We start from the raw sequence: 15,908 nt of genomic DNA, 5'->3' as shown, positions 1-15,908 counted from the left end.
GCCCCTCAAGCTGACGCCCACCACTCTTACCGGTTCTGTCTCTGGGCAGCAGCTACTAATGGCAGAAGTGATCAGGACCGAGCACAGAGCGACGCCAGTGGCTCCAGCAGGGTCTGTACTCATACTGGCAAACACAACTGGTTCAGTGCAGAAACCCCAGAAAATGCAGGACTTGGGCAAGATCATCCTGCCCGTCGTAGCCTGGGAGGAGCTTTCAAGAAGCAGCAGCTAAAGGGTTACCCCTGTGCAGTACCCCATACCCCAGGCACTGCTCAGATGACAAGTGAAGTGCACCCTCCACAACCCCGTGCATGTGTAACCTGTGGAGAGTCTCGAAGCAAGGTTTCTGTACCCTGTTGGGGTGGGCTGTACTTCAAGAGTTTGTTTGAGCCTCTCTGCAGGAGGCCCCTGAAAAGAGATGAAAGGGACTGGTGGCTTGTTAGAGCAAGGCCTGCAAAGACCTTAACCCTTTCGCTCTCTTCTCAGCATAAACTCAGAACTGCCAGGTCTCCCCGTCCAGGGCGTGTGTGTGTCTGTGTGTAGAAGTCCCTCCTGACGCCCTGCAGCTCAGAACAGCGGCAGAGCAAGGAAAGAGGAGACGGCTCCTTTGCAGGGGAGCTCCCAGAACGCAAAGGAGCCGTCAGCCACCAGTGCTGTCAATAATTCCCCTCCCCTTCGCCCAACCGCACTACTTACCATCTGAGTCACTGTCTTCTTCCAATTCTTCCTCATCCTCCTCGATTTCATACTCTCCTTCTTCATCATCATCATCCTCGCCATAGTCCTTGCTGCTAGCTTCTGAACTGTCATCTGATGCCTGCTTGGCTTTGGCTTTACCTGCAAGTATTTTTACCATGTAAGTGGAACCATGAAGAGCAGCACACAAACACGCGTGCAGGCGAAGGGCACAGTACTGCCATCCAACATTCACCCTCAGCAGTACACTCGTACACACACTAAAGGGGAAACGTACCCTGTCTCTCTGAAAGCCATGGCCCCTTGCAGGCCCAGGCAAGGATGCATTTCATTTCAGAGGCACCTGCTAGAGGCCCGGAAGGCCAGGACACAGAGAGTCAGAGAAATCACTTCAGAAGCCCATAGCAGGTTTTATGGCTAAAGCCCAGGATTTGCTGCTGCCTGGTATTTACGGAGCACCACCAGCGCAGCACCCAAGCATCCATCAGGAAGATACCTGTCTGCCCCGTTCAGGGAGACGTGAAAGCCAGGAGAGGAAGACAGACAGAAGAGCACAATAAGAAGAAATGGGCTTACTGAATAGACGTGACAAAGGAGAGGAGTTAAGTCACAAAGCTCAGACCAGAGAAGGGCTGGTTCCACTGAGAAATAGTGCCTGTGTATACCCACCTCCACCCCTCCACGGTTATACGTAACTGAAAAGAGGGGTAGACTCTCTGGTTCAGGGCAACCTTGTGAACTTCTGTGAGCTCTATTTCCTCTGTCAGTCACAACAAAAAGGTCTAGGAACAGACACTGCTGCAAATTCCCTCTGCAGATGGCCAGCCAGGTCCAAGGGAGTCTGGGAGGAAGTATTAAGAGCTCTAGGTGCTTGGCCTGTGCGAAAATCATCTGCCTCTGAGCCTCTGGAACCAGACTTCTTTTACTCATGCTGAGTTCACTTCAGTGGGGGAGTGCTTCTCCCCTCTCTCCTTCCTCCGGACAGTGCGAGTCACCAGGCATTTCAATGACATAATACAACTTCTGTACAGAGGGAGCTGAAGAACCATCTTCTTTTTGCCTCCTTCCAGCCACCACCCCAAGCCAAGCCCAGTGCTGCAGGTTACCTGCCCTTGCTTATAAAACTGCTGAAGAAGCTATTTATTCACACTTCAGGCTCTCTGCTTGGAAACTGGCTGTACATCTTTCTCACATTGTGATTCTTGAGCCCCACCATGGCATCTATTTTTTGCCCCATCCTCCCTCCTCAGCAGCTGACCTATGTTACTCACTGAACTGGATACAGAGCCATTAATAAGCTGGCTGCTAGTATTCCCAGCTCCCCGTCATCACCCTGCTCGCTCTGCTTTCACCCATCTGTCAGCTCTGCCAGCGTGCAGCCTCTGTGCAATTGCCCCCCGAGGGATCGGAAGCTACATCTCATGGACGGAGCGGTCTCGGGCGCTCGCAGCCATGCGGAGAGCACCCGCTCCACGGGAGATGGATTGCAGTGCTATCCACCGCACCACATCATACTGATGGGCACCTGAGCAGCTCAGGCAACAACCGAGAGGAGCACGCTTTCATCCATCAAGCAGCACTAGCAAAAGCACTGACAGATCCAGCTCCCAGCTCATCTGAGAGTAAGCAGAGAAGCCAGCTGTGGGCACGAATTGGGTATCGGGCCATCAGGTCATTCCTACACGCTCGACACAGGCAGCAGGCCACTAAGAGGAACTTACTGAACTTCTCCAGCCTCCTGCTCCCTTCCCGTAAGCTCAGCCCCTGCCTCCCCTTCCACCGATGCACACACAGAGAGGCCCCAGTACAGCCTTCACACAGAACTCGAACTTCCATCTCCCGAGGCAGAACTGTATTCAGCAAGACTCCAGAAGACAATGCTTAGGATGCTCCGGTTAACCAGTGCTTCTCCCCTCTTCCTCCTCACTCTGCCTCTAGGTCCTCGTGCTGACAGCCCACAGCAGGAATTTTGCCACTGAGAAGGGCCATGATTATTCTGCTAGGAAATGAAAATGTCTGACCTCTCCTTCCACACCCCTGGCCCCCGCCAGTCTGGCATGAAATTGATGTAATATGATTACGTGAGGGATAAATGAAGAAACCTGTTCAAGTTCATTAGAGGCACACCAACACCTAATGTGGACAGATCACTCATTACAGCCAGGCCCGGAGAGACGCTGCAGCCACACTCCCTTCTCGCCTTTAATTGCCTCATGACGAGGCAGTCCAGCACCTCTTTCTAAGCCATTAATAATTTCCAGGAGCAGCCGCCTTTCCTCCCAGAGATCTGTCAGCTGGTAAATGAGAGGCATGCATGAACTTCCCCACCCCCACCAGCGACACACAGATTGATCAAATCTACGCTCTTTCCTCCCCATCTCCTGGCTCTTTCTGCCCTTGCCTGCTTGGGGGTTCCTGAAACGTGTAAACTTGTTTCTTTTCCCTCTTCAGACCTTGCAAAGACCCAAGCAAGGGAGTCTCTCCTGCCTGCCAAATGCTTTCTCCACTCCAGAGGGCACCTTCTCGATGCGATGGGTTTGCGTTCACCACCTTTCCTGCCCCCCTGGGGAGGATGCCGGGGGTGTGCAATCCTGCTGCAACGAGCAGGCAGCTTTCAGCTCCACCTGCACAAGGTAGGGGGAATCTCCCCTCACAGACCCGCAAGATTAAAGAACGACTGCAAATTCATCAGTCTCCCTCCTTTTCCTCTGCAGCCGTATCTGCCGCACGCGTCAATACACCGCTTGCCATTTATTCCCCGGTATGGCTGCACCACAGCCAGCTGTAAACCAAAACAACCAGAAATAGAGAGCCAACAGGCAGCGTCACGTTGTTAGAAGGACCACTATGCTGGGATCCTGGACATGTGAACCCAAAGCCCTGTCTCAAACCCCGCTCCAACTGTGTCGAGATATCCCTCCCTCTCCTGCCTCGGTTATTATGCCTGAATTTTTCACGCTGACTCGCTGAGCAGACACTGCTCCTCCCCAGCAGGCTATGCAGCAGCACCCCCCCAAACCCGATCTGGGTGGAGGTCTCCCAGTGCAACGCAAGATGCACCGACAGGGAGCTAACCAGCGCTCCTAGCTTCCAGGTTCTGGAAGGGGTGGATGTGGATTTGTGCTGATGAACTTGCTGACCAAGTTCTGAAGAACTGTCCACCACCCTGTCCATTCTTTCAGGAGCCCCTAAAATAAACAGAAGTGCCCGTACTGACAGAGCAGGGGGCTCAAACCACAAAGAAACCCAGTGAGACTTCTATAAACGTGACACCAGGGACAGAAACATTTGCTATTGCTAATTTCACCAGGATTCAGAAGTTCATTCATTCACTGTTGGATTCAGCAAGGCCTGAGAAATGAGAATGAAGATTCAGGTGGGTGGGAGGCTTTTTCTACAGGGATCTGTGGTCTACAGCAAAAGCTGAAGTCAGGGTTGGGGCTTGGGAAAGAAGAGACTGAAGACCCGGAAAGCTATGGAGCTAGGGAAAAGGCTGCTGCTGCCAAAGATAAAGGGCTTATCACGGTTTTGGCTGCTGCGAGGCTGCTACGGCTAAGGTTAAGGTAAGGAAGGATCAGAGAGCTTAGCTATTGCTGGGCCCTGCAGGACTAGGGAGAAGGCCTGGCCCACGGGAAGAAGATGGCCTACTATCAGCCCTTCATCTCTGGCCTAATGCAAAATGGGTTACGATTCAGAATACGACAGGCCTAAGAGACAGGGTTATGCCTGGATCCTACATGGCCCATTAAAGCAGGCCGATGGCTGTAGCTGGCACAAGAGGCTGCTCAGCAAGGTCGGTGGGCAGTAGGCTTGAAGAAAAAACAATGCTTTTTCCAAATGTCCACGTTAAAGTTGTGGCACGTCTTACCGTGTTACCAGAGGCGGCTGTGGAAGCCACACCAACAACGAGGATCAGGCACAAATCGGGGAACCAACAGATTCATCGGTGGATATTAAACAAAACGGTCTCTCCATCACCCTCAGTTCAGAACATCTCTAAGCTGCTGACCACCCTGTAGTCCACCCTGCCCTGAACATACCTTTTCCTCTTCCCTGGTATCTCCATATACTGTAAGAGCACTGGAGGAGTTTAACTTGCACCTGCATCTTTATGCACTGCCTCTATCCCTCTCCACACATGCGATCACAGCGCAGCCCTGGAGCTGACGGGCAGAAAGATTCAAGGCTGTAACACCTGGCTGGAGCTGCCTTTCACCTCGGAAGGACACATCCAGGAGCACCTGCCGCGTGAGAATCCACTACCACGATGTTATGCCCACACTGATTCTCCCCACAGGAACCCATCTGATTCTGGTCCCCAGCCCATGCTGCAGTTTCTCCTACTTTCTGGGAAATCCAGGGTGCTTCCTATTCAACTCCAGGGCAGTCCCCAGGGACCCCTCCTTGCCTGCTCGAGGGGTGCTGTTCCGGAAGGATTCTGGAGGAGGTGCCTCCGCCAGATGCTGCTGCCGCCGGTCCTGCTCCCCCGTGGGAGGAGAGCAGGGGCGGGTGGCTCCCATCTGGGAGCAGCGCAGACCGGGGCCAAGTGCTGCGAGAGCTGCAAACACCGAACTGCTGGTGGCCATTTCCTGCAGCGGTGCCTGGGGCTGGATGCAGCAAATCTCCTTTCTCTGCTACAGCACAGCTGAAAATGGTGGAGGTGGGAGTGGACAAGATGGGGACGCTCAGAACAGAAGGGAAGGCAACGCGCAACTGCACCAGTGCTGCTGGAGCACAACAGGATCTGCACGTTACCCCCCTCCCACATGCAGGGACAGTTTTTGTCATCTACCCTTGCCCCTCCCGGAACGAGCAATGGCAAACTGTGAGAATAGGAAGGTTGCCAACCCCCTCGGTTTGGGAAAAATGTGCCATTCACGCCCTGCCTGGGATTGGAAAGACCTCTTTTGGAAGCCTGCTCTGCTCTGAGAAATACAAAGGTCTCTGAGGCAGAAGTTAATGAGCAAGATGTTTTGGCTTGCAATGGTTAACCCAAGAACTCTAGCTGCTCTCCAGGCCTACCCTCTTCCAGAGAGATTAGAGACGCTGTAAACTGAAAACAACATTTCACTGATACAATACTTAATTTAAATCAAAAGAAAAGGTGATGGGGTCTTTGAACAGCAGCTAAATAACAGAAAACTGATGATTTCCAGGCTTATAGCAGGCAATTTTCCACTCTTGTGAATTTGGTCTGGGACCTGACAGGCCAAAACAACTACTAGCGAGAAGAACATCATCTTGTCAATACAGGAAAGATTTTGCCGAGGCAAATGCTGTGGTTGGTGAGAGATGGGAGCTGTTTCCACCACGCCTCTATACCCAACATCGCACCAGGAAGCCACAATGATGCTGCATCAGCAGCAGGTTCTGAAATCCAGACTTTTATGTAGTAATCATCAGGGCGAAGAGAGTTCTCCTGACCAGGGAAACCATCCTTACAGATTTAACCCGTAGGGTTGCCTAAGAGGATGAGTTACAGCAACAGACCACTGCAACTATCTAGCTAGGACTTTTCTGGCAGGGAATTCCTTCCTTTCCAGAAGTCTCTCCCTCCCTCCCTCCCCCTTCTTGGCAGAGACTTACACATCCCCTGGACTCTGGAACTGGCTCTTTCCAGTAAGAACTCTGAACAGAGTTTTGGGTGCCCGTGCTAAGCCTTGCTAATGAGGAGAGGATGGGCGCCCCTGGATATGGCTGACCTTCCCAGTGAGCCTCCTATTCTTTTCTCACACTAGCCTCGGCATTCCCAAATCATGTCCCTGCTTCCATTCCCATAGCAGGGAGGGTGTAGCCCACCAGCCCCATCTCTTCCTGCCTACATCTGGAAGTAGTGTTGTGTCAGAAGGGCTGATTTGCTCTGATGAGCTTCCCAGATACCCACAACACATCAGTGTCACTGTTACTTTCATAGCACCAGCCTGTCTTGGACCAGGTCTCTCTCCCTGTCACTTTTCAAGGAGGTCAGCATCACCGGGCATTCTCAGCTATATTTTTTGTTTTCCAGCTATGTCTCTTATTTACCTCTCCCAGAAGGTCCATCCAGGACAGTTATCTTCCTGCCTAGATTTCTGCCATCAGATACCCAACAGGTATCTCTTGGAAGTAGTCTGAGGCTGATTCAAGATGAATCAAAGCTCTTCCATTGTCCCAGACTCTCCTTTTGCCTTATTTGAAGAGAGGAGAAGGTTATGCCTTCAAACTCACAGGTGAAGTAGTGAATACACAGGCCACAGCAGCCACAGGGCCTCCCAAATTCCCTTGCATTCGGCCACCCGGTAGAACAATGGCCACAAAGACAGGGAACTTCAGCAAACTGAAGCACGAGCTTCTCTGACTTCCATCTGCAGCCAGCCCTGACAGTTACTGAATGCAGAGTGCGTCTGGGAACATCTCACACCCCACACAGAGTAAAAACAAGAGCTCATTGTATGCATCTCCCAAGACACAGCCGCTTTTTCCAGCCCCCTGCTCCCTGTCCCTTTCCCACTGCGAAGTCACACCATTGCCTGTAGGGGACTTCACCCCATGCTACAGTACAGACCCAGTGCTCCGCTGTCCCCACCCAGCACCTCAGGATCCATGGTGGGGCTGAGCACAGTTGCTCCTTGAGATGGAAGCTGCCTTCAGGGCCTGTTCCCTCCCTCTAGAAAACACCCTACTAAGAACAAAGGCTATGGAGAGGCAGCTGACCCGGGAATGTTGGAAGGCAAGACCCATTACTGACACTGCAGTACCAATGCACACTCAGCGATTAGATACCACAGCTGTGGGACTCACACCAACAGAGCAGGGAAAGCCCTTTGGCATCACGTGGACCATAGTCCTCATTTGCACTCTCTTCGCTATGTATGTCAGCCCCTTAGAGCTGCCAAAGAACCTCATGGACAGATGTCACAGCACACACAGAGGCAGGGGGGGTAAAAGCCATGCCTAACAAATAGATTGCAAACCTTTATATTCAGCAGATTTCTACAGTGAGCAGGCACCACCAAAAACAAGGTAGAAGCTGTGTACGTTAGGTGCCAGACAAACAGCTGCCATAGACTTTGTACCGTGTCATCAGTAATGTTCATCACAGACATGCCTCGTTAGGATCTCAATGTACATCCCAGAGTCCATCAGTCCAAGAAATCTCCCAAGCATAAAGTCAGTTTCTGGCAGGCCTATGCCCTGGGTTTCCCTGCCTCCCAGCAACCTGCTTTCTGAACTGCAATTATCACTGCCTTTTTAGAAGCCACTGGGATTCTTCCAAGGCCTTCACTCATACGGCAGGTGGGACAACCCCAGATCTCAAGGACGTATCTCAGCAAGTCATTCTGATGTTGCACTGATCGCTCAGTACCTCGGTGGGTCATGCGCTCACTTTTGCTCTTCTGCCATTCGTTGTTGGGTCACCTACAAAAATCCACTAACTTCAACCTCAAGCTATCAAACAGGAGTTTTCCAACCTTTTCTTCCTCCTGTGTCACAGATGCCTGTGAGGGAGACAATGCTCACTGGTTCTGCGGTAAGTCTCAAGATTTATCCTCACGCCTCACAATGTGCACAACAGACTAGGACTTTACCCGTAGATTAAATCCCAAACAAGAAAACTCTGTATCCCTGCAAGTCACCCTACTACATGAATGACAATGCATTTAGAAAACCTGTGATATCCCAAACATTCCAAATTATAGAAAGAACATCTAAGTTTTACCTCAAACTATGTGGTGAACTTCTGAGGCAGGTTCCACAATTTACTGTGGCCCCCTCGTGGTCATAGCCAGAGAGTGACATCACTCCATTTTCTCTAGGGGCTCTAGACTTTCTTGGCTTGTCAAGAATACTCGCAACATCAGTCACTATAAAATAAATCAGAAGTGCATGCAAAGAGAGGATAACCATTATTCTATCAAAGATTCTTGTTCTGGTAGCCAGCCCCTACGATAGCTATTGTTTGCAATGATGCATACAGCAAAGACCCAGCACGCTGTCATGTAGAACAACATTCTTATTCCTCCTTTATAGGTGCGGAAACAAAACATGGATTTCGGCACCTCCACTCACAGTGCAAAAAGACAGCAAGCACTTTTCTGTTGCCCAAGGTGAGGCTTCAGCCCAGAACCTGCACAGGTTATAAGCACAAGAAGGAGAACTCACTCTTTGGGAATTACAGTATGAACCATGCCTGCTACTCTGAAGCCTCTGAAAGCAGGGTCTGTGTTCAGCCAAACATCCCCTGGTTCTTGGGCTATCATGTTGAGGTCAGCGTCTGTGACAAAAGAAAGGTGCTAAGGGGAGGAGAGTATCGGCTGTGTGCAGAAGATGACTAATGCAGGACTAAGGCTTTACCACGAGCTGAAGTGACAAAGTAGGAGCAGGAAAGATAAAAGCCTCCCAGCTACCTTCTGACCGTCACTTTAAAAAGCATCCAAAAGGCATCATCATCCTGTGCTCTCTCTGCCTAACAGTGTATCTTTTGAATGGAGCATGGCCAGCATGCATCCCCTTTTGGGCAGGGCCAAACTGACCCAATTCATACAGAATTCTGGACAAGAAGAAAGTATGCCCAGCCCCAGCCCCAGCCCCATACCTTTTATATGGAATCCACCATCCTCCTCATCAGAGTCACTGTCCAGCTCAAAGAGGTCCTTGAATTCCTTCTTATCTTCCTCCTTCCTTTCATCGTGCTTCTTACGCTTAATTTCTGGGAAGTTCAAGTCTTCAAGCTGGAAAAAACCAAAACCAACAGTAAGAACAACCTTAATTTGTACTTTTAAACATAAAATGCTGAGCTTAAACAAGGAACTTGGCTTTGCCCAGTATGTGTAAGCTGCGCTGCCAAGAACAGTCGGGTCTGCCTGCTGCCAACTAGGGGAGCAACAGATAGATCCGTGAGTCAGTTACAAAGGTGAATGATACGTGCAAAGCACCACTGCTCTATTGATCTTTACCTAATATACTGCTTTTGCTAATGGGCCATCTACTGCTGGTACCTTAGCACAGATAAAAATTCAAGACATCCATGACAAGCTGGCTGTCCTAGATCTCTGGAATGAAAGCCATGTGAGCTTGGGCAGCCAAGCACAATCAAGCCAGACTGTGCCGGTCATCTCTGAAGTAGCAGTCTTCCACCAGCCAAAAGCTGGGACAGCTATAGCAAAGGCACTGTCTTTTTGGCTGCAGATTTCAGCACAGTTAAATGGCAAGGTGCTAAAGATGCTTAAGGTCTGTCTACACCATGGCTTCCCAGATTGCTAGCCCTTAAGGAGATCAATGGGCCAAGAGCCTTGCTGCTGCAGACAGCCAATATCAATGCTATTAAGTAGTTGCAATTGACACCACCTCACTGCTCTTTACACCTCTCCGGAGGGGGATTAGGGGGAGGATTTACTTGCAAGGGCTCAGGCCAGCAGGGCAAAGATAATCAGAATGCAAATTAAATCCCAAGTGCTCTCTGAACATCAGCTGCCCGCTGCCCATGCCTGGCTGCACACCTCCTGGGAAGCACTCATGCATTAGCACACATTAGCTTGCTTGGAAACATTCGCCCTGCGAGTAATAACTCATTTGCTCTCTCCCACCCGTCAGACCACCCCTCAACACACTCCTTTCTGACCACATCCACTTCAACCCTCCCGTGAACTTCCCCCAGCGGGAATAGCAGCCCATATAGAAAGGCAGCTCTCAGCAGAAAGTGTGAGAGTACGGAGATGGGGGGAGAGACAACGAAACACACGGAAACACATTTGCTCCTGCAGCCAATTCCAGCAATTTCTCCCAGCCTGGTTCATGGTTATGGCCCCCAGCTGGGCAATATTGATTCTGGGAGCTGAGCACTTACAAGCAACAACCTGCAGCACCACGATGGAAAGTCAGAAGCTGGCCAGAGAGAGGGAGAAGGGAGCAAATCGCCAACTACCATTTGCAGGGTCCTAAATTTTAAATCATTTTCCCACCTGCTCTCTTCCACTATGAGATGTGTCTCCTTCCACCGGCCCTGCAGAGACCTGCTGGGCTGTCTCTGTGCTGGGAAGACGCATGAAGAAAGCAGCACATGACTGGTTTCCCAAACAGCAGTTGTTGCATGCCAGAGAACAGACTTGAGAAGCAAAACACAGCAAGAGCAGCAATCCAGAGTCACTGCCAAATGGCTGCCCTCAGTTGACCTAATGACATACTGTAACCATCCTCTTCCTAGGGTGGTTACGCTCCAGCAAGCTCCATCGTGGGATAGGGGAGCTGCTACGGTGAAAACATTTTCCTTAGCCCCTACCAGTCCTGGTGGGCAAGACAGGCTCATGCTTCACTCCTCTCATCTGCTCTGGCATACATCTTTATGGAGGGTGGGAGGGCAGAAGGAGACGCTGCAGAAACTCTGGTTAATGAGAGGCTCCAGAAGCTAAAATACATCAGCAGCTATGCTCCTAACCCAGCATTAGGCTGTGATCACAGACACAGTCCCCATATTTGATCCCTTCCATTTTATACATCCCTTGCCTCTGCAGGTGCCTCAGTCAGGTCATGCTGCCATCATCCCAGCCTTGGGGAGGAGCACCGGTGCTTCCTGCATCCCAAGACCTGGACCACCATATCCCCCCTCAGTAGCTCCATTTGCATCAAGGCCTTTCACGTCCCAGAGACAGTCACTCCAACAGGTGCTAGGAACTGTACCCTGTGGCATGTCATCAGCACGGCTGAGCTGACTCTGGAAGTCTCTCAGTCCCAGGCAGCACCTTTGGATCCTCTTCTGTGCCAAGAGCCATGATACCTGCAGAGTCCCTGTCTGGCAGCATCGGTAGCTATCACCCTTCAGCAACAGCAGCGGTTAAATAGGAGCCCAGTGCTGCCTAGCCAGGGAATAGTTGAGGTTGAAAGTGTCACAGACAGAAGCAGAAACCCAGTTTTGACAACAAACAACTGCTGCATCAACTGCCCAAGCCCCTGTCGGCTAGTCCTGTTCTCCACGACCCCAGCCACTGTTACTGCTCAGCAGCAGTAAATGAAATGCAAAAATCATCCACGGTCTTATTCTCCCTCCTCACACATCCTGAGCATGGCATGTTTCCACAGAACACATCACTCAGTAGGTTTGAAGTGGAAATGGAGCTGTGTATAAGTAAAACGTGTCATGTACGTGACGTGGAACAGTCTTCTCCAATTCTCCAAACTTCTCCAATTCAAGGGAGCAAAAGAGAGAGACCTATCTCAAACTGGGAAGAAGTCATCCAGCATCCTGTGCAGGGCATGGATGTACAGCAGGGAGCTGTACTTGGGACTTTTCTGTGTTTTCATACTGCCCAGGAGAAGTCCCCGTTTCCAAAGCAGCCTACCGTTTTGGGTGACGTCAGTACTGACTGGTTGAGCTCAACCTGAGCATATTAGAAAGGACCTGGTGTTGAATCATGCTGAGTTGTTCTATCTCTAACTTTCTGAGACTCCACAGAGTACCTTCAAAATAGGCACATCAAAATAAAGGCACCAGAAAACCCTTCTAGCTGCGGAGTGATCACAAAGCAAACAAATGAGACTTGTACTGAGCCAGAGCTCAAAGATACAGCCTGTGTTCATCACACAGTAGCAGTAATTAGGTAATTTGGGGGCCAGTCTTTTAATCTTCGGCTAGAGGGTTACTATCTACTGAGCCTCACGAAGCCGATTAGTCTATATCCCATTAAAAACCATTGGGAAAAGCAAATGGAATGGGCAGACGGGGTCAGTGTTGTTATATAAGGCAAGCCGCAGCTCATAGCAGCTGAGAGCCAGGCTGATTTTTTCTGTTATTATTTTTTCCCCCCAATGGCTGCTAATGGGACATGGATTTTCCCAGCCCTAATGGGCCTCATGGTGTTCACTCTCCTGCTGGGGCTCACAATGCTGCATCATTAAGCTAGCAGTCCCCACCGAGAGACACAACAGCCCCATTCACCAAGCAAAGATGCCAGGCGGCCACAGACCTTTCAGAAAGCTAACTCCAAAGTCTGTCTCTCTCTATACTTTGTCTACTCAGCCCACTTTCTCCAAGAGAAAAAAAGTCCCTGTCACTGCCCTTCAGACTTCCCCTGGTTTCAGAAGACACCCTCTTGAGCCTCGCTATAGGAAAGCAATCCCCCTCAAGGGAAGCTCTCCACCTCAGCTGGTCCTGGCCTCCCCAAGGAGCTCCAGCTCCCCTCCTCCCTTTAACTTGAGACGGGAGCTTATCTACACTGAGGCCTGATCTCCTCTCCCCTTGTGATAGCTGCTTCAGTAGCAGGAAAGTGTCAGCTCACATCAGCAGGGCCAGTTTTGGGCAAGAGATTAGCCCCACTCACAGTCGTCATTCCTTGGTGTTTCTTAGCTTCGCCCCCCATTTCCCTTCTGCAAAGGCCACATTCTCCTGCTGGGTTTGCACAGAACACAAGTGTGCTTTTTTGCTCCCTCTGCATGGCTGCCCCAGGGAATTTTAGCCTCCTGTCCTTATCTCAGGCTGGTATACGATACCGAGCATTTCTAGGATCTCCCAGGTCTTCTACCATGCTCTGGGACTTGGCTCAGAGCCAATCATCCTCATGTCCCATCGATTATTTTAATTGTTCCCCACCATACGCTGGAGACACCAATTATATCTATTTCCTGCTCCTTGGCCAAGAGCCTAGCTCAGCCACTTTCATTGCATTAGCATCGAGACAGCTTTCCTTTAGACTCCTAATGTAAGCAAGCTCCTACCCCCACCTTTGCATCCTGGAGTGCAGTGCCATGAGGAGTGGCCAAGGAGCCTTCCCTTGAGCAGGAGATGGGGAAATAGCAGTCTGAGCACTCCCGTCCAGACAGCAAGTCCCACCTCACAACCCCCCCAGAGGTGAAATAAGAAAATGCCAAACAGAACTCGCCTCCGATATTCCCCTTTGCTAGGAAGAGAGGCATCTTCCCCTCCCTACTTTCTTGCAAAGTTAGGTTTTAGCATGGCAATCCAGTCACATTCTGCAGAGCTGGAAAAAGAGCTAAAGGCCTCCAGGAGCTCAACCCACACTGTTTTACTATCAAGAAAACAACGCAATTTGCAAGAAATGATGCAAACTGCCTAAAGCAATGTAAGAAAGCTCGTGAATGTGGGGATGAACACACAGAACTGGAAGTGTGTTTACAGCCTAAACTTCAAAACTACATCATATGCTTGTTCCAAAAGTAAGATCCGCAATAAGGCTATTGCCCCGGTTCTCGGACACAATCGAACCTGTTACGTGACCTACCCCTGCCAGTAACACACAATTACTCTATCACTACTGTCTTCAGCTTCCTAGCCTTGAATTACAAAGGCTGCTGAACCAACGGGTGCTGAACAGCATGAGCCTAAACAGGGATAGAGGGAAATTTACCTTAGCGCTCCTTCACCTTGTCTCACCTATCCTCTATTCACTTGGGCAAATGAACAGGCTACAGCCAGGGGACACAGATGTTGCTCCTAGAGATCCCGGCAAGACAAATGTGCAGGGAGCTGAAGAGATCAGCTAGGCTGCTGTCCAGCCACACTCATGCTCCTTCCAAGAATGCCTAGCCCACGCACTCACACAGCTTAAGCCAATTTCAGCTCACACCAGCGGAGCTGGTTTTGACCAGCCACCATCCTGCTGCCAGGACATGGCTCTCTTGTCTTTCCATAGCACAGATGGTGGCCAGTAAGTTAGGCGTTTCATTCTTACTCTTTCTTTGCCGCTGATTTCCAGTTGTATCTCCTTCTCTCTTAGCTTCTTCCACTGAGTATAATACTTGGTCAGAGGCGTCCCCTCCTCTTTGACCTGCTTCTCCCATTGTTCCTGTGGAGAGAGGGGGTGCAAATTTAAGAAAGGTTTTCAAAGCAGTTTCCCAATACAACTTTGGCAAACGCAGGGATTCAAGAGCAGACGTTAAGACCCTTTCCCAAGACACCATTTCCTAGCTCTGGGTGGGAAACCGGCAACCATGACTGAGAATGCAAGCAGGACGACGTGTGAATTCAGGCACAAGCATTTAAGCTGAGTCAGAAGTGGTGTGACTGGCAACTCTCCTTAGGTAAAGCAATGCCTGGGCACTGCAAGGAGCAAAGCAAGCTAAAAGATGAAGTGGAAAGGTTGGCCAATGCAACAGCTTGCTTGTGCAATACCAAAGCACAGGATACCAATGGCACTGAAGGACACCATAAGGTCCTCATAAAGGAGCACCTATATGGTGGTGCATAAGATGCTTTAGCTTATGGAAGATCACCAAATTTCCTCAGCATGTTGGCCTGAAATATGGGTTCCCAGGTTCCTATTTCTCCCTTCTAGAAGAGGCCTGATTCTCAGAACTTCTAAGAACTCACAACAGGCTCTGCTAAAACCAGCTCAGTGCCTTCTGGGATCCTGGCCTTGACCATTCACTTCTACTCTAGCTCTAGTGAGAAGACAAAAGAAATTACTTCAAGTGAATCCCAAAGGTAGGACTCAAAGAGACAGATCAGAGGATCTATCAGGACAAAATCTCTCCCCTGCTCCTTCACTGGAGGCATCTGATCACCTGATCAGTTCTTGCTTTTTAATTCAGAAAAACCTCATGCAAGCATTTAAAAGCTCGAAGTACCAAATATGTCTGATTGCTTTCCCCCCCTGTTCTAAAGCCAAGTGTTTATTTTTGAAACAAACATTCCCCTACAGGGTCTTGGATTCATCCCAACTCTGAGAGAGCAGAGCATGAAGAAGTGCCGAGCCTGTTTCCGCTGTCCAAGCGTGGAGAGTAAGGAGGTGGTGGGAAGCAAATTAGATGGTTAAAAATTCTTTTACGCTTCAATCATTTGGCATGCTAGCGCTGAAAGGGAGGGGGGTGTGGTATGTCATATTAAAATACATTCTTCTTAACCTGCCAACATCCCTTTAACTTAAAACCCACACAGAACTGTACCTGTTAACTGGATTACCACAGCGCCCAGAGGCTTTGCATTACCCCACAGTAAAAAGACAATCTAGTGTAAGCAGAAAGACATGACATACAGGTAGGAATTGAAACAGGCGAAGGAGGAAAGGAATGAGCAACAGGAACAATGGTTAAGCATAGATACACTCAGAGGTCAACACAGATCCAAAAAGAGTATCCTGAACAAATCCAGAGCTCTGCATGGGCAGCTGTGTGTACACAATGCTCCTGTTTGAGGGTGGGAACAAAAGGGCAGACAACCTTCACAGCAGAACACATAAGTAGCAGCTCAAATATTCTTCAGCAGATCCCAAATCAACTGCTTC

General features: G+C 50.0%; 1 protein-coding gene across 2 annotated transcripts in view; it reads right to left on the bottom strand.

Moving 5' to 3' along the window:
- NOC2L (NOC2 like nucleolar associated transcriptional repressor) overlaps nt 1-15,908 on the bottom strand; it is a 59,456-nt gene that overhangs the window by 7,592 nt on the left and 35,956 nt on the right. Inside the window, exons 16-18 of one of the 2 annotated variants that reach the window (XM_064470084.1) lie at nt 14,358-14,471; nt 9,272-9,407; nt 697-837 (exon numbers count right to left, since the gene is read on the bottom strand). In XM_064470084.1, coding sequence (XP_064326154.1) covers nt 697-837; nt 9,272-9,407; nt 14,358-14,471 — 391 coding nt within the window. Of the gene's footprint in view, nt 1-696; nt 838-8,819; nt 8,951-9,271; nt 9,408-14,357; nt 14,472-15,908 lie in introns of those variants that run through there. The other variant, XM_064470085.1, reaches the window with a different exon arrangement.

This window comes from Phalacrocorax carbo, chromosome 20 (genome assembly GCF_963921805.1).
Source record: "Phalacrocorax carbo chromosome 20, bPhaCar2.1, whole genome shotgun sequence".
NCBI lineage: Eukaryota > Metazoa > Chordata > Aves > Suliformes > Phalacrocoracidae > Phalacrocorax > Phalacrocorax carbo.
This window is presented reverse-complemented; position numbering and strand designations above follow the sequence as displayed.